Source organism: Lagenorhynchus albirostris, chromosome X, assembly GCF_949774975.1.
Source record: "Lagenorhynchus albirostris chromosome X, mLagAlb1.1, whole genome shotgun sequence".
Taxonomy (NCBI): Eukaryota; Metazoa; Chordata; class Mammalia; order Artiodactyla; family Delphinidae; genus Lagenorhynchus; species Lagenorhynchus albirostris.
The window spans coordinates 38,077,869-38,103,453 of record NC_083116.1 but is presented as its reverse complement, the minus strand read 5'-3'; the positions used below and the strand labels follow the sequence as shown (position 1 = coordinate 38,103,453).

Here is a 25,585-nt window from a genome sequence, read left to right as displayed (position 1 = left end):
CTGTATCCAAGCAGATGAGAAAAAGTTTCAGAAGTGACGATCTTTGATCTGGGCTTGGAAAGATAAGTAGAACTTTGTTCAACAAACAAATAATGAAGTGACTTTCCAAGTGAAAGGAGAGTCTTGAGCAAAGGCACAAGGCATGGTTGTGCATGGCCTTCTAGGGGAACAACAGGTAGTCTGAAAAGACTAAACAGAATGGGATGACAAAATAAAGATGGATGGTGCAGAAGAGGTAATGATAGTCAGGAACTGAAGACAGGATTCTGTTACACTACACTGGAGAGGCAGTTTAGTGTGATGGTTAAAGGTGTGGCCTCTTAAAGTCAGACTCCCTGGGTTCACATCCCATCTCTGCCACTTACTAGGCGTGTGGCCTTGAGCAAGTCACTTAGTCTCTCTGTGCTCAGGTTTCCTCATCTGTAAAATGGGGCTAATGGTACGTCCTTCATACAGTTGTTTTGATGACTGAGAGAGCTAGTATATAAACTGATTAGGGCAATGCCTGGCATGTAGTGAGTGTTATGTCAAGTTTAGTCCAAGGGCTGAATTATAAGAAACAAGGCACCATACCACTGTGTACTATACCATCAGCAGCCTCAAGAGGAAACTATAAATGGGAACTAAGTCTCCAGATAGTCTAAGCACAGATCCAGGGAGCACTAGATGAATCTCTTACTCTCACATGAGTGGGAGTTCTTTGAGAGGGTGATATTATCTGCTTTGGAAAGGTAGATCCAATTTAGGGAGAGAGTGGGGAGTCTGAGAAGACAAACTAGAATGGCCTGAGTGGGACTGTTCATTCAGGACAAATGGAAGCTCTCGTTGTGGCATTTGCCCCTTGGAAAGTGGAAATAAAACAAAACAAGGTTGAAATTCGGCAAGCATATTTTATTTCAGTTAGGTAAGAAACAGAAAATTGGCCAGCAGGGACCTTAGAGGGTGAGAGAGGAGGCAGCAGGGTCCAGCGACAGGTATTTTGCTGGGCTTGGGCGTATGTAAAGGAGCCCTTTGAAGAGGGCTAGCAATTGGAAATGCAGCCCTACCTTGCTAATGAAGCACATCTGGCCACTTGAGTTTTGGTGCTCTCAAGTAACCCATTGTCTATTCCTCGGCTTTTTAGAGCTCTACTCGAGTGATCCTTGAATAGACTCTTGGAATGATTGTGCTTCCCTGTGTGACTGCTGCTGAAATGGAACTGAACCTTGTCCGCCCACCTCGCCAGCCAAGGGGTTTCCCTTGACACGTCTTGGTTTGAATACTGGTCTCACCACGTCCCAGCTGTGCAATCTTGAGCAAGTTGCTGAAATTCTCTTAGCCTCAGTTTTCACATCTGTGAAATGGAAATAAGAATAGGTCCTATATTATAAAGTGGTTCTGATAATTATATGAAATAATTTATCTATCAATATAAAGTAATTGACACATTAAATGCTTAAAAGATGTAAGTTCCTTTCCCCTTCCTTTCCTTTTACACTTAGGCAGCCCAAAGATCCTCTGCCCTCATTTTAGCCCAGCTGGGGACTTCATATCATCTAATGTCAACAGTAATAGAGATGGGCAGAAGGACAAGTCAGTACATGGGAAGACAATGAAGAATGGTGGCTTTTTTTTTCACCCCCTACCCTGACTTGGCAGTAAAGATATTTTGATATAGCCAGTATCCCCAAGTAGGAAAGGTATTCAGATACTGGACAGCCAAAGTGAGAAATATCTACTAAGACATGATGACAACTATGTGAAAATATATCTACACAATCATATATTTAATGTGAAGATATAGCTATGCGTTCATATATTTTAAAATGGAAACATTTTCTATATTTTAGAAAGGAACAAGGAAAACTGAAAACACTTTTGTTAGGATGATACAAATATGTTGTTGTAATGTTATCTTAATATTCTTGTGCCTGTGGAGAGGGGTCCTCTTTCCCTGATGTACTTAAATCTCCTTACCTTCTTTCCAAAAGAACAGTAGGAGGACAGGGTGCTGGACTAAAGGGAATTTCACAGTGGGAATAATATGCCCCCATCTCATCTGTCCTTCTGCCCAGCCTCCATTAACCATCATGATCTACCAGAGGCCGGAGAGCTTCCTATCTGTGGTGCTTCAATGCCCTTGCATCATTAATATCATCATCTCTACCCTTCTTCTAGGAGTGGATCTTATGAGGGAGGTATGGAAGAAGCTATGCATGTTTAGCTATCAGTCCGAACCTTTGAGAGCCCGCAGTGGACAAAGGCAGAAATCACTGTGTAACACTCTGGACTTTCTTGGCAGGTGAATACTGCTATGCATGAGGCAAAACTTATGGAAGAATGTGACGAATTGGTAGAGATCATCCAGCAGAGGAAGCAAATGATTGCTGTCAAAATCAAAGAGACAAAGGTAAAGCACAGCAGTTCAGTGAGGCCAAGGCCGAGTTGACTTTACAAATGTCCAAGCTTCAAACCGATGGTTCCAGTTTGAACTTGGATCATGAAAGCAAGAAGAAATGAGGTTTTAGGGAGATGGGCAAAGAATAAGCAATATTTTGGCCTAGTGCTATGAATTCAGTCAAAATGATGGCAGTTCTGGGGTGTTGGAAACGTTCTATATCATGACCTGGTTGGTAGTTACATGGGTGTGTGTACATGCAAAAAATCATGGAGTTGTACACTTCAGATTTGGGTGCTTTACTGTGTGTATGGTATAAGTCAATACAAAAAGAAAACAAAGTAATGGTAGAAATGTGGACCAGAATTACAGAAGGATCATGACTGCCATTGTAAGGACTTTGGGCTTAATCTGAAAGGCATTAGGAAATCATCCTAGTTTCTTAGGAAGGGAGAAGACTGATAGATACGGCAGAAGTGTGCAGTGTAGATCAGAATGGGATGATACTGAAGTCAGGCAAGCATGTTATGAGGCTTATGGAATGATTCTTGGCATGAGTTGATGAAGGCCTAACCAGGGAAGTGGTAGCACAAACGGAAGGGAAGAGCATAGCAGGCATTGCTAGCAAGGAAATGATGGGAATCATCGACTGATTAGATATAAAAGATGAAGGAGAGAGAGAGAAGACTTCCAGGCTTTTAGCATGGGAACTGAAGAATCGTGGTCAAGAAGCTCAGGTGTGAGCCTCTATGCAGCTCTATGGTTTTACGCTTGCTGGTCTGCTGGTCAGTACAGTGATTGTGAGCTCATGCTGTGTGTACAGTGTGAGAAGTTATGAGAGCCTGGAGTGATAGCCATTACTTTGTGCCGTGCTGGGTGGTTCCAACTAACACAGGAACTGAAGTGTCCGAGAACACAGATCTGTGAACACATAGGTATGCTTAAAGATGCTTAGAGAAATATATACATAGAAATGTAGATACTCATAAAGAAAAAGGAGGTGCTTTTTATTAAACATGTATGTGACAATAAAGTGTCAACAATGGTGATCTCCGGGTGGTAGGGTTTCTTTTTATTTTCTAAATTTTCTGTAATGACCACACATTGCTTTTATAATAAAAATAATTAATATGATCAATAAAAAGAGGAGGTAGGTAACCTGGAGTATATGACTGTGTTGCAGGGTAAGTAAGCGGGCCGTAGGTGGTAGGAGGGGTTGACAAAACACACATGGTGGGTAGGGTGACAAGGTGAGTGCTTGGTACAGGGACCATGGGATGTTAATAGGTCTTATTTTTAGAATCACTGCAGCAGATCTCCTTCATGTTGTCTTATCATTTTTAATTAACCACTGGATGTGTTATCTTATTTTTCTTTTGCTAATTCTTTAAGGTTATGAAACTGAGAAAGTTGGCACAGCAGGTTGCTAATTGCCGCCAGTGTCTCGAACGCTCAACGGTCCTCATCAACCAAGCTGAGCATATCCTGAAAGAAAATGACCAGGCGCGGTTTCTCCAGTCTGCAAAAAATATTGCTGAGAGGTGAGTTCCTTATGTTCTTGCAGCAATGCTTCCTCTTATGAAAAGGGGCCAGCTTAAAGTCACTTAATTCTGTTCAGGCGTGTATCAATACGTAGCCGCTACCACCTGCAGATTTTACCAGCTGGCTAGTTACTAAGCCTCAGTGTGGTAGATTGCCCTGTGGATTTCTGGCACCCGTCTCTCTATCTCTGTAGCCTACTGGTTCTTCTAATGCACTGCCAACCATGTGCCCTAGTGATGCCATGGCTCTCTGCTGCCCACTCAGGGCTGGAGCTTTCTATGTTGGTGTTGGTGTAGGAGCAGAGAAACTTCTGGCCACATAGATAGGTGGATGCCCTTCTAGTCTAGACTATAGCACTAGACTCCCTAGATTTGAATCCTGCCTCTGACCCTAAGCTAGTTGGTCGCTCTTAGGGAAGTCATATAACCTCTCTGAGCTTCATTCTCATTCTCTCATTTGCAAAATGGGAATGATAATAGTGTCTATCTCATAAAGTTTTTGTGAGGGTTAAATGAGTTAGTACTTATAAAGGCTCAGAATAATGCCCAACACAAAGTAAATGCTCAATACTATTATTATTGGAGAGCAGAAATTGGGGATGAGAGGAGATTGTTACTTCTTGCAGTATAACTATTAGCAACATTTGACTATTTAATTAGGTACAAGTATTATGTTAATATAAATAACTTTCAAATGTTTAAGAAGAGTAAATTAGAGGCGAAGAAATGAAAATTCTTTCAAGAAGTTTGCTATGAAGAGAAGGAGAGAGATGTGGCGGTAGCTAGAATGACTATGCGGTAGAGGAAAGTTGTGGGTATTATTTTTTTAGATAGGAGAGATGTGAGTGAGTTTAAAAGTGGATGTAGGTCAGACTTCCCTGATGGCGCAGTGATTAAGAATCTGCCTGCCAATGCAGGGGACAAGGGTTCGATCCCTAGTCCCGGGAAGATCCCACATGTTGCGGAGCAACTAAGCCCATGCGCCACAACTACTGAGCTTGTGCGCCACAGCTACTGAAGACCGCACGCCTAGAGCCAGTGCTCCACAACAAGAGAAGCCACTGCAATGAGAAGCCTGCGCACTGCAACGAAGAGTAGTCCCTGCACACCACAACTAGAGAAAGCCTGCGCAGCAACGGAGACCCAGGACAGCCAAAAATAAATAAATTAATTTAAAAAAAGTGGATACAGGTCTGCTAGAGATGGGGCAAAACTGAAGCTATGGAGAAAAGAAGGTATGTGGCCAAAGCACAAATGAAGGGACATCTCTTCCATTTAACCAGAAGGAAGACAGAAGTAATGGATGTGGATGTCAGTATGCCCAGCAGTTTGGTATGAGAAATTGAGGAATTTATCGTTTCATACCTACCCCTCTCTTTGTAAAATAGGAGGCAAAGTCATTTGCTGAGCATGAGCAGGAAGGTAGCAGGGTTCTCTAGCTTTTTGAACATATGGAATACAGTTATAATAATTGCTTTAATGTCTAATTCTAATATCTGGGTCAGTTTCAACTAGTTGCTTTTTTTCTCCTTATTATGGGCTTTATTTTCTTGCTTCTTTGCATGTCTGGTTATTTCTTATTGGATGTCAGACAATGTGAATTTTATCTTATTGGGCACTATATATTTTTGTATTCCTATAAATATTCCTAAACTTTGTTCTGGGACACGGTTAAGTTACTTGAAAATAGCTTGTTCCTTTCAGGTCTTGCTTTTAAGATTTGTTAGATGTGATCAAAGCAGTGTTTAGTCCAGGGGAAATTTTTCCCCACTACTGAGGCAAGACCCTTCTGAGTACGCTACCAGGTCCCCCATGAATCATGAGATTTTCTGGTCTGGCTGGTGGGAACATACACTATTCCTGGCCCTGTGTGAGCATTAGGGTTTGTTCCCTCTAATCTTTTTAGGTGACTCTTTCTCTAGCATTGGGCAGTTTCCTTATATGCATGTGTTAATCAGTATTTTATTGAATACTAGAGGCAAACCCTCTGAAGGTCCCAGAATTCTCTCTGTGCAGCTTTCTCCTCTCTAGTACTCTGCCCTGTGAACTCCAACCAACTTAGTCTCGTTGGATTCACAGCTCTGTGTTCTTAATTAGGGACTCCATCGGGCTCCACCTGATTCCCCCTTCATGTACCATTTTATTCCCTTAATTTTTGCTGGAACAAATTTTCCCACAGCTTCCTAAGAAAGAGTACAAGGTAAATAAAATTTTGAGAATTTTTTGTTTAAATAATATTTTAAATTTATTTTCTAATTTGATAGGTTGGAAATAAATTTTCCTTATAATTTTGAAGGCATGTCTCTATTGTCTCCTAACTTCCACTGCTATTTTGATTCCTGATCTTTTGAATGTGACCTATATTTTAAAATCTGAAGCTTTGAAGGTCTTATCTTTAATCTACTTTTTTCTGAAATTTCACCAAGATATGCCTTGGTGTGGGTCTTTTATTATTCATTTTTGTTGGGCACTAACTGAGTCTTTCCAATCTAAAGACTACTGACTTTTAGTTCTGGGAAACTGTCTTTTATTTGCTAAGGACTTCCTCCCCTTCTCTCCTCTCTCTTTCTGGGACTCTAATTAGCCAGATTTTGGACACTCTTGATTTTCCCTCTAATTTTAAAAAATCTTTTATCTCCCACTTTCCATGACTTTATCTTCTTGATCTAAGATGTTTCCTTAATTTTTCATCCAATCCTTCTATTAAAATTTTAATTTAAGTATTTATATTTTTATTTATAAGAGCTCTTTCTTGATCTTTGCTTCTTTTTTTAGCACTCCGTCCTTGCTTTATGAATACAAACTATTTATCTTCCTGATGATATTAAGGATCACTAAAAAAGTTTTCTTCTAAACTGCATTGTGTTGGTTTCCTCCACGTTGCTTTTCTCTGTTAGTTTCTGTCTTTCCCTAAATGTTTGGGGAGCTTTTCACTGCCTGTTTGAATTTAAGACTAAAAAGTGACTGGAAGATCTGAGGGGGTGGGAACAGTTTGTTGCTTGGTGAACTTTGCTATAGGATTATAAGGCGGAATGCTAGATTTTTAAAAACTTTATTTATTTTTATTTTTGACTGCGTTGGGTCTTCGTTGCTGCGCGCGGGCTTTCTCTAGTTGAGGTGAGCGGGGGCTACTCTTCGTTGCGGTGCCCGTGTTTCTCATTGCGGTGGCTTCTCTTGTTGCAGAGCACGGGCTCTAGGCGCGCGGGCTTCAGTAACTGTGGCACGCAGGCTCAGTAGTTGTGGCTCACGGGCTCTAGAGCGCAGGCTCAGTAGTTGTGGCCACGGGCTTAGTTGCTCTGCGGCATGTGGGATCTTCCTGGACCAGAGATGGAACCCGTGTCCCCTGCATTGGCTGGAGGATTCTCAACCACTGCACCACCAGGGAAGTCCGGAATGCCAGATTTTTATTGAGTGGACCCATCTGTAGGTGTTTTCTCTCGGGTCAGTTACCCGTGGAAGGAATCCACCAATCTCCTGCTTCTGGAGGGGGATGAAGGGTACAAGTCTGGCTGCCATTATTCTAGGAGCCAAGCAGGGAAAGGGTTTTAAGACTGCTTTTAGTATGGCGTCAAGATGAGAGAGGGGTGGTCTGTGGTTGAGTGGATCTGGTGGTCTTGCTGTTCCTCATGCAAACTTTCAACTGTCTGTGGCAATAAATCAGCTTCATGTTTTTGGCTTCCCAATTCAGCTTTCTCTGCTCTGTTGTTGGTTACCGCTCATCCATCCCTTTCTAATTTCCAGACATTTGTTGACAATATCTTACTTGCATCTCTTTTTCCATTCTCTTTGTCTTTGTGGGTTTATGATTTTTTTTTCTTTGTCATTTCAGTGGGATTTCATGAGAGCAGAGATAAAACATATATTTAAACCACTGTATGTAATCATGTCCACTCACTCTTCAACTCTCTGAAATGTCTTGTGCCACTACCACACTATTGAAAGTATTCTTTCCAAGATCACCAAATGAATACCTTGGTGCTAAATTGTAATCGACATTCCTTTGTTTTATCTTACTGTTTCATCTTACTTGGTCTCTCAGTAGCATTTGTCCCTACTGACCATTGTTACTTGAAATTTCTCTGCCCTTAACTTGAGAAAGCTCCTGGTTTTCTTCCTGCCTGTCTGGTTTCATTTGCCTTTGTGAGCAACTATTCCTTGACCTATTCCTTTATGCTGTTGTTCTTTGTGATTCTGTCTTAAGCTATTCTCTTTTCACAGTACACATTCTCCCTCTTGCAGACTTGTAGCACCTAGGGCTTCGGTTACCATCTAGCTGTCGATGATTCCCAACTCTGTACATCTAAATCTTCTTTTCATGGGCTCATGTATAGCCTATGTGGTAGGAAGAATAGATGGCTAACTATGTGGTATGGCTTGAGAATCATCTATGCAACCTAAATATCTTTCTCACTGGTCTCTCATAGGGTCTGAAATTTTTTCCCACAATTATTCATTGTAATGTATTAAGAACCAAGACTTCAGTTAAAATGAAATTTTAACTGGGAGAGTTATTCCTTCCCCCTTACAAATGGCACTTATTATATATTATCCCTAATAGAGATCAGAGCCTTGAGAGATAGCTAATGTTGTGTTTTGCTTAAATACAGAAACACAGACACAAACACTTACGTATATGTCAATGTCATCTTTATCTCATCCTTAACCTTCCAGCCACTGTTAACATTTGGGAGTGTGTGTGTGTGTGTGTGTGTGTGTGTGTGTGTGTGTGTGTACATATATATATATATATATATATATATATATATATATATATACCTCACAAACATAAGGTCATGTCATATATACTGCATTTTACCGTATGTTTGAAACGTAACGTATCACGAACTTTCCCCTGGCATTGGATATTTTTTTATAACCTGATTTCCAGTGACCTTATAGTGTTTCATCTTTTGATGTATGACACATTACTTAGCTCAGTCCCCATTGTTAGACAACTAGGTTACATACAGTGTGTTGAGTGCTCTTATAGTTGTTATCTTTGCATATGTCTTAGTTCTTTAGTAAAAAATTTATGAAGTACTTAGTGAACGGGACGTCTTGTTTGCAAGTGGGAACCTCTGTGTAGCGTGTGATGAAAAAACATATTTTAAAATGGCTGATGTTGAGAAGGGCAAGAATATTTTTTAAAAGGTCAACCCAAGGGCTTCCCTGGTGGCACAGTGGTTGAGAGTCCGCCTGCCGATGCAGGGGACACAGGTTCGTGCCCTGGTCTGGGAAGATCCCACATGTCGCGGAGCGGCTAGACCCGTGAGCCATGGCCGCTGAGCCTGCGTGTCCGGAGCCTGTGCTCTGCAATGGGAGAGGCCACAACAGTGAGAGGCCTGAGTACCGAAAAAAAAAAAAAAAAAGCTACTAGTGAGTAATATTTGGCCACTGCCTTATTTACTACAAAACAGAAATAGCTCATGACTTTTTTATGTGTACCATATTTAAATTGATCTCATACACCAGAATTCAGATCATGAATGGCTGATAGGATATTTCTGTTGGATAGTTATGACTTAAAGAAGATTGGCTTGTGGATAAATGAGTATGATCAGCTTTCTGAATTTTGATAGTAATTCCAGTTCAGCAAGTGCCATCACTATTTTCCCCTTCTATAGATATGATTGGGGGACTTCCCTGGTGGCACAGTGGTTAAGAATCCACCTGCCAATGCAGGGGACAAGGGTTCGATCCCTGGTCCGGGAAGATCCCACATGCCGCGGAGCAACTAAGCCCGTGCGCCACAACTACTGAGCCTGCACTGTAGAGCCCGTGAGCCACAACTACTGAAGCCCACATGCCTAGAGCCCGTGCTCCGCAACAAGGGAAGCCACCACAATGAGAAGCCCGCGCACTGAAATGAAGAGTAGCCCCCGCTCACCACAACTAGAGAGAAAGCCCTCGTACAGCAACGAAGACCCAACGCAAAAATAAATAAATTTATTTAAAAAAAGATATGATTGGACTTGATTAATAATGTTCAACTTTGCACAGAGGTGGTGAATGCCATCTCAAAACCTATAGGAGACTGTGTTTATATTTAGGTTTATATAACTGGTGGTATTAATATATTTAAATACTGAGAAGATCCCTTCACTGTCTCATTGAACCGAGTAAGGCTCACCTGTGCTTCAGGGTGTGTTCATTAGCCTGTTAAGGCCAGGACTAACGATAAGCTGGCAATGTCCACTTTCTCTTTTTGGTCTTAACTGTGCCAATTTAATCAAAATTCTCTGTATCTAAAATGTTGCCTTTTACTTAATGAAAGGCATTTTAGACTGGTTTAGGTATAATGCCAAATAAAGAGTATTTAATACTTCTCACATTTTTTAAAAATAAATTTATTTATTTATTTTTGGCTGTGTTGGGTCTTCGTTTCTGTGCGAGGGCTTTCTCCAATTGCGGCGAGCGGGGGCCACTCTTCATCACGGTGCGCGGGCCTCTCACTGTCGCGGCCTCTCTTGTTGAAGAGCACAGGCTCCAGATGCGCAGGCTCAGTAGTTGTGGCTCACGGGCCTCGTTGCTCCGCGGCATGTGGGATCTTCCCAGACCAGGACTCGAACCCGTGTCCCCTGCATTGGCAGGCAGATTCTCAACCACTGCGCCACCAGGGAAGCCCACTTCTCACATTTTTATAGATAATCTATAAGGTCGGATGTTTTTAAAATTCAGCATGACAAGATACAGTAGCAAATTTTGCTGGGGAATTCTTCACTAAGTCAGACCAAGTTATAATTCAGGATTGTCTTTTAAACAGCTATCCAAAAACACATACAACTGTAGAACTACTGTATATGTGTGATTGGTAATGGTGCTTTTCCCAACTCATCAGAAGGATTAAAATAGAGGAGATATACCATCAGCACAAATTTTGTACATTATGTGATCATAAGGCTTAAGAATTAAAACCAAAATCACAGATCAAAAAAATTTTATGAAGTAGAACTGTGATGTCAGAGAATATTTACATTTTGAGCTATTTTGATATGTAATGCTAAATTTGGCCTCCAAAATTTGAATCATTTTCAGTCCTAATAAAAACACGTAGGCATTATTTAATATAGACATAAAAAGCTCCTATGATGTCTTTATAATCATAAACGCTATCTCATTTTAATTTACATTTCTTTGATTTTTCCTGTAGTTGGGCTTTTTAATATATTTGTTGGCTATTTTCATGTGTTGTGAATTAACTTTCTGTTTTATTTGTCTGCACTTCTCCTGTCACCACTTTACTTTCTGCTCATTCCCAGACACCTTAAAATCTGATCCGCCTCAGTTTTGACCCCTTCCAGTCCATCCACTGCAGCTGGAGTATTGTTCTTATTTTTTAAATTTATTTTAAAAAATATTTTTTATTTTTTGGCTGCCTTGGGTCTTCGTTGCTGTGCGCAGTCTTTCTCTAGTTGCGGCGAGCGGGGGCTACTCTTCGTTGTGGTGCACGGGCTTCTCATTGCGGTGGCTTCTTTTGTTGTGGAGCATGGGCTCTAGGCGCGTGGGCTTCCGTAGTCGTGGCACACGGGCCCAGTAGTTGTGGCGCACGGGCTTAGTTGCTCTGAGGCGTGTGGGATCTTCCTGGACCAGGGCTCGAACCTGTGTCCCCTGCGTTGGCAGGCGGATTCTTAACCACTGCGCTACCAGGGAAGCCCTGGAGTGTTGTCCTTGAAACATAAATTTGAGCACATCACTCCTTTGCCTCAAAAGCTTCAGTGGCTCTCATTGTATTAGTCTTTCATTTGTTTATCCTGACCTGAATTTTATTCCTGAAACATCGCAATTTCCAGAAACAGCCAAAAGCTATTGTAGGTAGATGTGTAACAGGGTATCCACGCATAAGGATATGTATTTGTTTAACTCCTCATCCCCTTACAACTAGTTCACGATACAAGTTTCCTCTCTGCTCTTCCTGCATTCAATGCCTCTTCTCTCCACTCTAACATGCATATTGTTGCCAAGTTAATGTTTCTTTCCATCCTGTTATTTGCATGCTCAAGGATCTTCATTGGCTCCGATTCAGGTGTGGCACAGGACCTAAACATGCATATTTTGATCAAAGCTCAGAGATAAATCTGATGTGGAACAATGGTTTAGAATTGCTGAAGTATGTAAAAATATACCTTATTTTTTTAAAAAACAGGAACTGTCTACATGGTTAAGGGTATAAAGTTTAGAATCCAATGAACATGGGTTCAGTTATATATTTCTTTCTGATCCTTGTGTGACCTTGAGCAAGTTCCTTAACCTTTCTATGTCTCATTTACAAAATGGAAATAACCTTTGCTACGCAGGGCGATAGTAAGGAGTAACTTAATGTATGTAGAGTGCATGCATGGTGTCTTACATGTACTAAATGCTCAATAAGGTTAGCATTTGTGTTGTTGTTAGTCATTCAGTTATTCATTCAACAATTATTTATTCATTATGTGTCCAACACTGTGTTAGGGACCATGGAAGATTATAAGAGCTACAAAATACGGATCCTCCTCTTGAGACTCTTAGAATTAGTTGGGGAGATAAAACTAGCATAGCATTATACAATTAGAGAATAATAAAATTAAATGTAAATGTTGTCAAAGGTCAAACAAAGTACAGGATTTAAGGGAAGGTTTTAACCAAGCCCCAGCATGCTGGCTTGTTGATTAGCATTAAAAAAATAGAGGGGGAGAAAAAATTCTCTCAAACTGCTCTTACCAAGCCTTCAGAGGTCTAGTTTTGATGCTGCCTGCCAGATGGAAAATGATGCAGAGGGGAAAGAATCCTGTATTTACTTCTCCTAATTAAGACAGGATGGGGGAGTGTGTTTGAGGGGTGAACATATGTGAATAAATATGGTATAACCCTTAATTGGTTCCTGATGATTAAAATTTAAATGGTTTCCATTGGAAAAGCACAGATATGATATTTTTCACTAAATGAATCAAGCTCTAGCAGTCATTTATTTTCACCTTGTTTAACCAGAAATCAAACATTGGATAAAGGTTGCAAACCTATTTTGATGTATATTGATGTACTTTTCTCTCTTCCAGGGTCGCTATGGCAACTGCATCTTCTCAAGTTCTGATTCCAGACATCAATTTTAATGATGCCTTTGAAAACTTTGCTTTAGATTTTTCCAGAGAAAAGAAACTGCTGGAGGGGCTAGATTATTTAACAGGTGTGAAAATACTGTGCTTTCCTTTCCATTTTAGTCCTTTTCTTTTGGTGTGCTTTGACTTTAAAATAATCTGTAAAGGGCAATATTGATCATGAAAATGCTTTTATGATCTTTAAAATGATACATGTATCTTTTTACATAGAATATATTTTAGTTCATGTAACAGAAAAGAAAAATGAGTTGTCAGTGTCTCCGGGGACAGAATGGGTATACATACCATCCTTACTTAAAGGTAAAAAACAAGAAGTTGCTGATGGTTTTCTCCTTATGAGCCTGTCAGTAATATAATGTCACTTGTTATAAGGGGTAGAACTCGGGTGGTAATTAAAGAATATTAGAGAATGTCTCACATGGATATAGGTACCACCCAAATGATTTTAAGGAAATTTAGGGATTAGCAGATTAGGAAGAAAAATATCTGAGTTGCAGAGAATTTTAGAAGATGAGGGAGACAACCAGTCTGTTAAAAATACTGACTACCTTCAGGATTGTTGAATGATCATTCCATGAGAAAAATATACTCACACAATAACTTTGTGTTTGTAGTTATCTTTGTTACTATGTTAAAATAGTTGTCATTTATTGAACATCTACTTTATACCAGACACTATATATTAATTTTATATCATGATCCTTACAACGAATCTGTGAGGTAATTATCATCCCCATTTTACAGATGAGGGAACTCATATTAATTTGCACAATTAACCCCTATTAATACTGCCAAAAATATATAATACAACTTACTTTGAAAAAAAGAAATAGGTCAAAGGTCATGTAATAAGGAAACATGTGACCACTTTGCTCTAATATCTACATATGTGTTAGTGCAGGCAGAGTAGACGATGGGCAATCAATCATCTCAATAACTTAGGCTTAGATCTTTGCCTAAAATACCTTTACCATTGAAGCAAAAGTGGTTTGGGGGAACTTGAGGTTTCAGCACTTGGATTCAGGTTGTATGGTACATGCAATCTAAAGCTTCTTATTAAGAAAACCACCTTTCCATGAGATGTTGGGTTGGGCAGCAAGAATAACGATTGTAAAATTCCAGGACAGAGAGTATGCTTTCCTTACCTTCTTTTCCACCTTTCCTTACAGCCCCAAACCCACCATCTATCCGAGAGGAACTCTGTACTGCTTCCCATGACACCATTACAGTCCACTGGATCTCGGATGATGAGTTCAGCATCAGCTCCTATGAGCTTCAGTACACCATATTCACTGGCCAGGCTAACTTCATCAGTAAGTCATGGTGTAGTTGGGGCCTGTGGCCAGAGATAAGGAAATGTAAGGAAGCAGTAAGCTGCTCAAGATTGGCCGGGGCGCCACGAGGCAAGTGTTTGTAAGACATGTTAGGTTGTTTAGTATAGTGTTTTGTAGACAGTGCAAGCTCCCCCAGGGCATTGCAAAGACCTTACTGATGGGTGACAAGCAAGTTGTGTATTTCCTTGCTGGGCAGTCACTGGGGCCACTCCCATTTGTTTATGTAATCCTTAGCTTTTCCTCAGTTAATCCATGTCACTCCACTCTCCCAAATCAGAACACAGCTCAGAATTCATTCCTGAGTAGCTAAGCCACCATCATTGCTGATTCTATGTGTGTGAACATCTCTCTCCTTGACTCTTCTTCCACTTCATTATCATGGTAAAATACATTACATTCAAAGACTACCACTTCCTTTACCACACCTATTTGTATCAGTGAATAAGTGAAGTGACAAGCCTCCTGCCTCTGTCACTCTTCCCTCTACCCCTTCTCCCTTTCCTCCAAGAATTACACCAAATATAAAATGGCCCATCAGTGAGCCATCAAATGAAAGACGTTCGCAAAGCAGTCATTTAGCCTACATGTTATGGTTTCACCTTCTGATGAATTGGAGCAAGACAAGGCAGTAGGAACTTAACTAGAGCTGCAAGTTCCCCTCAATGTGCTGGGGAAAATGGAAATGAAAGCAGAATTAAAAGTGGACTCAAGATTGGAACTGATTTGCACCCTAAGGTTGCATCTGCATAGCTGCAAATTAGTATTTTCTTTTTACTTTGTGTTTGTGCTTCTGTGTCTGACTTCACAGACCCGCATGAGAGGAGTTTTTCCAACGAAACCGTCCCAATAGGCTTCCTTTTCCCATCTTGTGACAATTTAGGGCCACATGATGGGATGGGGAGGTGAGAGGACATTTGGGCTCAAACTCTAAAAAACACTTGCCTCGTGCAGCTCCATCCTAAGCCACTTGGCCCTGGTAGCTGCTTTCCTGGGTGTTTCTTCAGGTTGTGAAGTCGCAAAACGCTAAGGCCTCCCCAACATACTTGTTTGCAGTTGTCTTTCCTGCTCGGGAAAGTCTTAAAGCCAGTAATTGTGCTTCTCTTTCCTGATATGGGGAGAGCAGTGGTCTCCTGGGAGTTGAGAATAAGTCTAAGAAGTGACAAAGATCAAAAGGCTGTCACCTCTGTTTTCAAGGGTACATAGTCCTTTGTAAAGAAAAGCTTAGAGGATAATTCTTAATAGTGATAGGACCATAGCATCTTAGAATTGGAAGGGACCTCAGACGTCATCTTGTCAAATCTTCTTGCCTTCTGCCAGAAACCCTGTAGGTGATTGTCCTGTCTCTGCTCAAACATTTCCAGTGATGGGCAGCTGAATTCTAGCAAAACAGCCCATTCAATTGTTGTGCAGCTATAAATAATTGTTAGTGCTTCCTTATAAAAGGCCTAAGACTTCCTCCTAGTGAATAATAACAATTTGGATACGTATTATGCTTTTCCATTTACAAACACTCCCATATATGTTATGTCATTTGGTCCTCATAACTTCTTCCTTAGCCTTATGAAGTAGATGATAGTAATTCTATTTTATAGACGTAGAAACTGAGGCTCAAGTTAAATGAGTTGTCCAAGGTCACAGAGCTACAAACTGATGGAGTCATTATCTGAACCCAAGCCTGTCGGACTTCAAGGTTAATGCTCCTTGAATTAAACCAGCTACCAATTCTTCCTAGTCCACTGAGGATAGCTGTATTATTGCTCTTGTGTGTTAGCTGATGCCCCCTTGTCCTGTACCTTTCTTCCAGCAGCCATGTTGACTGTTGTGTTGACTGAGCATATAGTCAGCTGAAATCCCCAGGCATTCCAAATCCTATTCCTATACAATTGAATTTCTAAACTGAAATACAACATCTTGAATTTATTCCTATGACATTTTATCTGGTTAGTTCTGACTCCTTATTCCAGCCTACCAAAATTCCTTTGTATGTAGTTTCTGCCTTTCAATATATTTACTTTCCCTTCCAGCGTGCCTTCTATGTCTTCCTCCTTCGACCATTGATAGAAAAGTAGAATAGGACAGGAACAAAGGCAGAGCCCTGAAGCAAAATTTTGGATGGCAATGGGCAGATAAGTTGAAACTATTTTACTAGTAAAAAATATTCATGAAGATTCCAGTCCTACATGCTGGTCTGGCCTGCCACTGTTGACTGAACCCTGGTTGTGAGAGCTACTTTCCCTTGAGGTTTTCCTATATTTTCTCTTTCAAAACCACTTTATTGAGGTATAATTGACATACAAAAAGTTGTCCATCAACCAATGAATGGATAAAGAAAATGTGGTATATACATAAAATGGAATATTATTAAGCCTTTAAAAAGAAGGAAATCCTGCCACATGCAATAACATGGATGAACCTGGAGGGCATTATGCTAAGTGAAATAAACCAGACACAGAAGGACAAATACTACATGATACCACTTACATGAAGAATCTTAAAATAGTCAAACTCCACATTTTCTTTAACCAGAAATTTCTTCCTTGCTGGTTAGAATTTTGTCTGGAGAAGTACTTCTCCTTATTTTTTCAACTTTCCTCCTTTATTTTAAACTTTCTCCCCACTTTATGTAAGATTTGAAATTGTCACAAGCCAATAATGTTTCAGATGATGCTGTTAGCTGAATGAGAATTCCAACAGATGTTTAGATAATGATCTTCCCCATTACTGTATATCTTTCCTCTGTTTCAGCTTTGCGTTTTGTATTATGAAAGCACTGGCTATAACTCTCCCTGGCCAGGCAGTCTGTAACATACTGCCACAAAGATGTAACTTCTATTTCCCCTCATTTTCATTCTCATGCAAATGCTCTCCACACACATTTACACTCAGGTTCATGAATTACCATATTGTGGTCTTTCCATTTTGAACACGGTTTATACTTCCATTACCATAATTCAATGATAAATCCCATCTCATTAAGTCTCAGTGATACCCAGAGGATCATATATTTACCTTTTTAAAATTTAGAAATGATTTCAAAATTACAGAAAACTTGCAAGACCAGCACAAAGAATGCCCATATACTCTTTACCCAGATTCACCTATTGTTAATGTTTTATCCCATTTCCTTTATCATTTGCTAACATTCTGTTTCTGTCCATTTTTTCTGAACCATTTGAGAGTAACTGGCATACATCATGGCCTTTCACCCCTAAATCCTTCAGTGTGTGTTTCCTAAGAATAAAGAAATTCTCTTATGTATCCACGGTACAGTTATCAACTTTAAGAGGTATGACGTTGATGCAGTACTTTTAACTAATCCACCATTCATATTCCAATCTTGACGGTTGACCCAATAATATACTTTATGACATATTAAGGACCCAATGTTGTCCTGTATAGTCTAGGATCAGGCATTGGACTTAATTGTCATATTTCTAGCATCCTTTAATCTGGAACATTTTCTCAGCCTTTCTTTGTCTTTAATGACATTGATATATATATATATTGTGTGTGTGTGTGTGTGTGTGTGTGTGGTATGCGGGCCTCTCACTGCCGCGGCCTCTCCCGTTGCGCAGTACAGGCTCCGGACGCGCAGGCTCAGCGGCCATGGCTCACGGGCCCAGCCGCTCCGTGGCATGTGGGATCCTCCCGGACCGGGGCACGAACCCGTGTCCCCTGCATCGGCAGGCAGACTCTCAACTACTGCGCCACCAGGGAAGCCCATACATCGATATTTTTTAAAGTGCCCTTTTAATTTGTTTATTATGCTGTTCCTTATTTTGAGTTTGTCTGATGTTTCCTCACGATTATATTCAGATTACACATTTATGGCTGGAAGGCTACATAAGAGACGTGTTCTCCTTGGGACATCACAACTGGAGACACACGATGTGTACTTGCCCTTCATTGGTGATGCTCATTTTGATCACTTGATCAAAGGTGTTGCCTGATTTCTTCTTTGCATAGTTACTATTTTTCCTTTTGCAACTAATAAGCAATCTGTGCCATGATACTTTAAGACCATGAAAAAATCCTGCTTCCTCATCAAACCCATCCCACCCCATCCCTGTTTTAGCATCAATCAATAATTCTCACCTGATCCAATCTTTACTCTGATGATGGCAAAATAATGATTTTCCAACTGAGCATCCACTTCCACATTTACAGGTTGCCACTCTGCATTCTACTGTAAGCAAGAGACTCATCCTTCATTTGTTTATTTATTTTTTTTACTTCTCAGTATGGACTTATGAATTCTCTTTTTTCGATGGTTTATAATTCTTTACTGCCCTTATTTATTTTGGTGCTCAGATTGCCCAAATTTAGCCGGTGGGAGCCTTTTAAGCTGACTCCTGGGTCCTTATAGTCTTCCATCATTTTCTCCAGTGCTTCCTTACTTTTCAGCATAACAAAAGGTTGTACGCTCATTTTGACCATATCCTGCCCCAGCCCTGAAGTCAGCCATTTTTCCAAGGAACGCTGGTCCCTTTTAGTAGGAGAATGTTATTATAGACCAAAACCTGGGTACTAGAAGTACGCACATACACCCATGTACATATACATATTCACACATAATATATGTACACACATACTTAACATATGTGCAATATGTATGCACATACTCATACAAATACATATTTTAGAAATCATGAGTTTATACCAATATCTCCAATTCCAGTCCATCCCCACAGGTTCTTTCTTACCTTCCCCCATTTCATATTTGTATGTTCCTACTTCCACAATGAGAAGCCTGGTCCCAGCAACATCGACACGGATACTCATTTGCTCAATAACACATCTGAAATAGTTTCAGAATGGCGTTGCCCATCCCGCTGCAAACACAAACAATAGTGAGGATTTGCTTACAGTTCTCCTCTTGCCCTTTGCTGTGATTGTTTACATTTGAAATGCAGGTGGCTTCATTTTTTTCAGTTTGCCTTCAGTTTTAGACCCCACTCTTCCCATTCATATTGACAGCATTTAAATTTTTTGAACTTGTAAAACAACCATGTTTCCAAAAGGGAAAACTATACAAAAAAGGTGTACTCAGAGAAGTGTTATTCTCTCCTGTATCCTTTTCATTTTCTTCCCCCACCTCCATCCCCTGTAGGCAACCAGCTTCATTATTTTCTGGTTTTTCCCTCTTGTTGCTATTATTGTTTTGTAAATCTAAGCAAATATATGTATGTTTTCTTATTTGCCTTTCTTTCTCGCAAAAAAAAAAGGTAGCATACTACATAAACTCTTTTGCAATTTTCTTTTTTAAATTAACAGTATATCTTGGAAATCACTCCGTTATCAGTTCATAGAGATCTTCCACCTTCTTTTTTATAGCTGCATAGTACTTCATTATGAAGTTAGTTTTGGTTTTGTATTGTTAGCAGTATATCTGGAAGATCATATATTTCCCTCTTAGTAGTAAAATTTAATGTGCAGTTTATGATTCATACTGTGCATTGATACATAGGCAGCCAAGCCCTCAAACATTTTTCCTTGCCCTTATCCTTGTGTCTTTTCATGCGAATCACTGAACATCGCCACCGATTATTCTTCTTTCTATAGCATATCTGTTTGCACCCCATTATGCTTCTTTTTTCTAGTTTTAATTTAGACTTCTTCTACTGCTCCCCAAATTAATTATAAAACCCTTCTGATCATATCTCTTTCAAATCACTTACTATTATTTCCAGTTTTTAACCTCACTAAATCCTTTGCTAGAGCTGCATAGAAATGACTAAATTCACCACTCATTTTCCCTGCCCTTTCTTTTCTATCCTCTGGTAGAATTATGGTTAAAAAGTGGTAACCTGACTGAAAAGCAGATAACAGAAGAGATAAGCCTAAATTCACAGGCTAGAATGTTGATCCCTCTTTTACTAAAAGTTAACCAAATACATGTTTTTAATTATGTACATTTTCTCTGTTTAAGTCAATGTTTATGGTCTAAAGAGTTTCAAAAGCAGAAACCTAGATCTCTGATCCCTTTCCCTACTTGGGAGGGAAGGAGATTCCAGACAACAATGTGTTCCTGGACCACCCAACCTCAAATGAGTATTGGAATCAGAACCAGGAAGGGGTAAAACTGGGTAGTGTCAAGTGAGGAGATGATATTCTGCTTTGACTGTTATGTCATCTCCTTGGCTTCCCTATGACACCTTGGAGTCCACCAAGATTGGAAGTAAGGGTGAGGATGGTGTGGGAGAGTTGGATCATAAGCCCTGAAAGCTTCGCTACCTTGCAGAGACTAAGGAACATTACTGTTTGCTCCATGAATTGCGATGTAGTGGAGAGAACCCTGGACTAGGATTAAAGAGACCAGAGTTCTACTCTCAGCACCATCCCCAGCTATCTGTGGCCTTGGGCAAGTCACTTTTCTTCTCTCTGTCTTAGTTTCCTATTTGTAAAATGAGGGAAATATGGTGCCTAGTTGTCATTTTGGCTCTGAGATTCCATGTTACTGTGCTCTGCTCCACCCATTCGAGGTCAGACTCAGATCTCAGAGGATTGGACCTTTGGGGCAAAGACCTAGAGACTCCATAAAAGAGATGATTCTGTGATTTTGTATAGACGTTTTCCTGTATTATTTGGCAGCAAATTGGAGTAACCTAACTTTCACTAGTGGTTACATTCAGTTACCAGAAGCAAGGAGCCTGGCGTAAGCTTAGCTCCGTGGGAGAAAAGAAGCAGAGGAGGTTCATCTCACTATGTCTTCCACGATTCAAAAGAAAACAAAATGAAATTCACTTTTGGGGGGGGCTTATGATGAATTTTCAGTGTGCTTCTCATCATCCTACCTCTATGACCTTAACATCCTTCCTTTCCCCACGTTACAGGCCTGTATAATTCCGTGGATAGCTGGATGATTGTGCCCAACATCAAACAGAACCATTACACAGTTCACGGACTTCAGAGTGGGACACGCTACATCTTCATTGTTAAAGCCATAAACCAAGCAGGCAGCCGGAACAGTGAGCCTACCCGACTCAAAACAAACAGTACGTTGTGGTGATTCCAAAAGGAGAGAGCAGTTTTGCCCTCAGTGCCAGCAAGTACACTTAGCCTGACACTGGCACCCACAGCAGTGTAAGAGGGCAGTGGCACTGGGTAGAGGAGCTGTACTGTTGGAGTCTGTGCTTTGGGCAGGGGGGTCGTTTGTGTCCTTGGGAGGTATGTGGACACAGAGATACACATAAAACAGCTGGTGGCTTGGGAGGATGTTAGTGAAGAGTTTTTCTCTGCACTCTGCCTCCATGCTTTGGGGACAATTGAGTAAAAGAGTTCTGTTTGTGATAATCTGGTAAAATCCTCCTGCTGAGAAGCCATACCTGCTAGGAATGCTTTTGACTAAAAGTGACAGAAAAATCCAACTAATTTAGCTTAACAAATAGTATTTTTTAGCAGCTTAAACAAATAGTGTTTTTCTCTCTCTTTCGCATAGCAAGAAGCTCGAAGTTTAGGCGGTTCAGGGATGGTGCAGCAGTTCTGTGATGTCGTAAGAGACCCAGGCACCTTCTCCTTTTGTGTGTTGGCTTATTGCCACATGGTCACAACATGACCACTGCAACCTCTAGACGTCATATTTCCTTTCAAGATAGAAAGAAGGGGGAAAGTGTTGGTACACGTGATGGCTGTCCCTTTCATCAAGAAAGCAGACACTTTCCTAGAAGTTTCCTCCATCCTCTCTGACTTCTGCTTCCATCTTCTTAGTCAACCCTAGCAGCGAGGGAGGCTAGGAGCTTGAGTGTTTAGCTTTTCTGACCTCTATAGTAAAAGTGGGTAAGAAAGAAAAAGTAGGGGGTGGGTGTTACGTTCGCCAACAGTGTCTGCCAGACGCGTTGGTATTGCCATACCCAGCTGTTGGCTTCTAGTAACTAACTGGTTCTGTCTAGGACTGTAAGGAATAATTTGTTGTGAATGGTCCTGCACAACAAATATTTTTTCTAATTATCGATGATGCAAAAGTCACTCTAACAAAGTTACCTAATTATATGTTATTTACATCCCAGTAGTTAGAGGGCAAACAATTTGTCCCGTAGTTGAGTTATTCTCAGGTTTATTTGTTCTGCCACCAAGCAGCAGTTATCTCGTCTATTCCCTCACTTTGTCTCACCTCAAATACTCCTTCCCCTAAAATCTGCTCAAAGCCCAAACCACCCACTGAAATAAAGCAAAGTGCAAAACTTATTTGAGGACATGAGAGCCTCCCCCCCCCTTTATTATTATTTTTTTTTTTTGCGGTACGCGGGCCTCTCACTGTTGTGGCCTCTCCCGTCGCGGAGCACAGGCTCCAGACACGTAGGCTCAGCAGCCATGGCTCACGGGCCCAGCCGCTCCGCGGCATGTGGGATCTTCCCGGACTGGGGCACGAACCCGTGTCCCCTGCATCAGCAGGCAGACTCTCAACCACTGCGCCACCAGGGAAGCCCGAGAGCCCCCTTTTCACTTGATAGTCTGTGAAGGGGGCACAGCTTATTTTTATTTTATTGAAAACAGTGGCTTCTGGCCTGTTTCCTTAATATAATCCAAACACCAGTCAACTTTCACTGACTCAAGAATGGTTATCTTGTCGAGACTCCTCTGATAGTGATGGTCCTGGAGGACAAAGATAGAATTCTTAAATACTTCCTCATGCATTTTCTTTTTTCTACTTTTTTCAGGCCAACCCTTTAAACTGGATCCCAAAATGACTCACAAGAAGTTGAAGATCTCCAATGATGGACTGCAGATGGAGAAGGATGAAAGCTCTCTGAAGAAGAGCCATACCCCAGAGAGGTTTAGTGGCACAGGATGCTATGGGGCAGCAGGAAATATATTCATTGACAGTGGCTGCCACTACTGGGAGGTGGTCATGGGTTCCTCAACATGGTAAGTGGATCCCACTTTTCTTTTCTCCTCTCTCCCCTGTTGTTAGGTCCCTGGGAGATTCAGTTCTATAGCACAAACGTAATACCAGTAAGTCAAGGTTAAAAGGCATGTGATGGAAACCACTGCTAGAAAAATTTGCCAGTTTTTAAAAAATAAAATTAGGGAAAATATACTGAGCTAGGAGTTGAAAATTACAGCACTCTAATTGCTAACTATTTTTAAGGCTCTAGTGATGGGCTTCCCTGGTGGCGCAGTGGTTGAGAGTCCGCCTGCCGATGCAGGGGACACGGGTTCGTGCCCCGGTCCGGGAAGATCCCACATGCTGCGGAGCGGCTGGGCCCGTGAGCCATGGCCGCTGAGCCTGCGCGTCCGGAGCCTGTGCTCCGCATCGGGAGAGGCCACAACAGTGAGAGGCCCGCGTACCGCAAAAAAAAAAAAAAAAAAAAAAACTCTAGTGCTGTCAGTATTATGGATCTAAATGTAAATTATTTAAAGAAGAAACATGTATTCTATTTCTTAGATATTCTGTACGGTGTCTAGCATAACTCAGATCATTAATAAATGTTTATTTCTCTCTCCTTTTTACTGTCTCACAGGTATGCAATTGGCATTGCCTACAAATCAGCTCCCAAGAATGAATGGATTGGCAAGAACGCCTCCTCATGGGTCTTCTCTCGATGCAATAGTAACTTCGTAGTCAGACATAACAACAAGGAAATGCTGGTGGATGTGCCACCACAGTTGAAGCGTCTGGGTGTCCTTCTGGATTATGACAACAACATGCTGTCTTTCTATGACCCAGCTAACTCTCTCCATCTTCATACTTTTGATGTGACCTTCATTCTTCCAGTTTGTCCAACATTCACAATCTGGAACAAATCCCTGATGATCCTGTCTGGCTTGCCTGCCCCAGATTTTATTGATTACCCCGAGCGGCAGGAATGCAACTGCAGGCCTCAAGAATCCCCTTATGTTTCTGGGATGAAAGCTTGCCATTAAGTTTCAAGAGAGCATATAATTCACTGGCTCTCCAGTTCAGCAGTTCTTCCCCTCCTAAACCTCAGATAGTGTCCAATATACAAGATACAAAAATAAAGTTCACTTGAAGCATCCAAAATAACTAGATATTATAGATTTAATTTTTGTGCATTAAAGCTTGTATTTGAATTAATGTATTGAGTTTCTCAGAACAAATTATCTGAGTAGTCTGGGTTCAAGCCATTGGAGAAGAAATTTGAAGAATGCTTCTCTTGTCATTGGAGAATTAAAAATTCCCAGTGACTTAGGAGTATAAATGATATTGGAAGGAATTAGGGTCATTCTAGGTAAATAATGTAGAAAGATGCTCTGCACAAGGGGCTAGCCAGCTGGAGAGCAGGGGTGTGTCAGCCTTGCTAGTACTGGCCAATTAGGCCAAGTAGAATTTTGAAGTGTCAAATGATCCCATATTATATGTAGCTTTTTATGAGAAAACCTACAATCAATGATTTATTATGAAGAAAACATGTCTGTGTATATATAATATATATATAAAATGAATAAATAATATATATTATATATTCATTTTATAATTATATATACATAATAAACTTTTTAATTTAGTCATTTGCGTGAGAAATATACTGGAAGGGAAAATAAATTATACCGTCCATTTTTGTCCCCTAAAGGGAACATCAAAATCAGTCAACATTTCTCCCCCCCTCCATTCATCCCTCCCTTCCTCCCTCCCGTCACACACACACATGCACATGCAATAATGACATAGATGGTGGGAAGAGCTCTAGGTTGGATCAGGAGAGATAGGGAGACAAGACTGCACAAGAGATGCTATTGCTGGATAGGAAATTGATCCAGGTAGATCTGTTATATGTAGCACAGTTTCATCGATGCTACCTAATGGAGGAGGTTTGTCCGAATTCTTGAAAATTCTGTCACAGAATATTTCAAAGAAGTACAGTTTTCTTACTCTCAAGTACATACAGTTACTAGAATTAGGCTTAAAAAAAGACTTGCATAATGGAGGTTCTTTAGGAACCTTCTTTATTTACTTACTCAGTAAGAATGGAGTGTTGTAGATGCAACAACTATTTGCATATAAATGTACTTATATTTTCAGATAAAACACTTCTGAAGTGCTTAAGAATGCCTGAGAATAGTTTGTTTTCTTAAACAGGTTAAATAATCATTCTTCCCGCAATCTTATTTACACTATTCATTTGCTTAGCCAACCCTTCATGGCAAATGCGGATGTAAGCTTCAACCCAGTCCTTAATCACTATCGTGGAAGGGAATCAAGCTTTATGGTCTGTGCTTCTGTCAGTTCCGCTGCTGGGATTGGGAGTGTCAGCACCAGAGCTTTCTCCTTTCAGGAGCTGA

At 40.6% G+C, this 25,585-nt stretch overlaps 1 protein-coding gene across 8 annotated transcripts in view; it reads left to right on the top strand.

Annotated features, from left to right (window-relative positions):
• MID2 (midline 2) overlaps positions 1-24,380 on the top strand; it is a 104,739-nt gene extending 80,359 nt beyond the window's left edge. For 6 of the 8 annotated variants that reach the window (XM_060137907.1, XM_060137909.1, XM_060137905.1 and 3 more), the window contains 7 exons: positions 2,282-2,389; positions 3,770-3,918; positions 12,951-13,078; positions 14,180-14,413; positions 21,178-21,339; positions 23,002-23,209; positions 23,806-24,380. In XM_060137907.1, coding sequence (XP_059993890.1) covers positions 2,282-2,389; positions 3,770-3,918; positions 12,951-13,078; positions 14,180-14,413; positions 21,178-21,339; positions 23,002-23,209; positions 23,806-24,208 — 1,392 coding nt within the window. In that variant the 3' untranslated portion in view covers positions 24,209-24,380. The remainder of the gene's footprint in view (positions 1-2,281; positions 2,390-3,769; positions 3,919-12,950; positions 13,079-14,179; positions 14,414-21,177; positions 21,340-23,001; positions 23,210-23,805) is intronic. The other 2 variants (XM_060137908.1, XM_060137906.1) reach the window with 1 other exon arrangement.
• Positions 24,381-25,585: the final 1,205 nt, after the last annotated feature.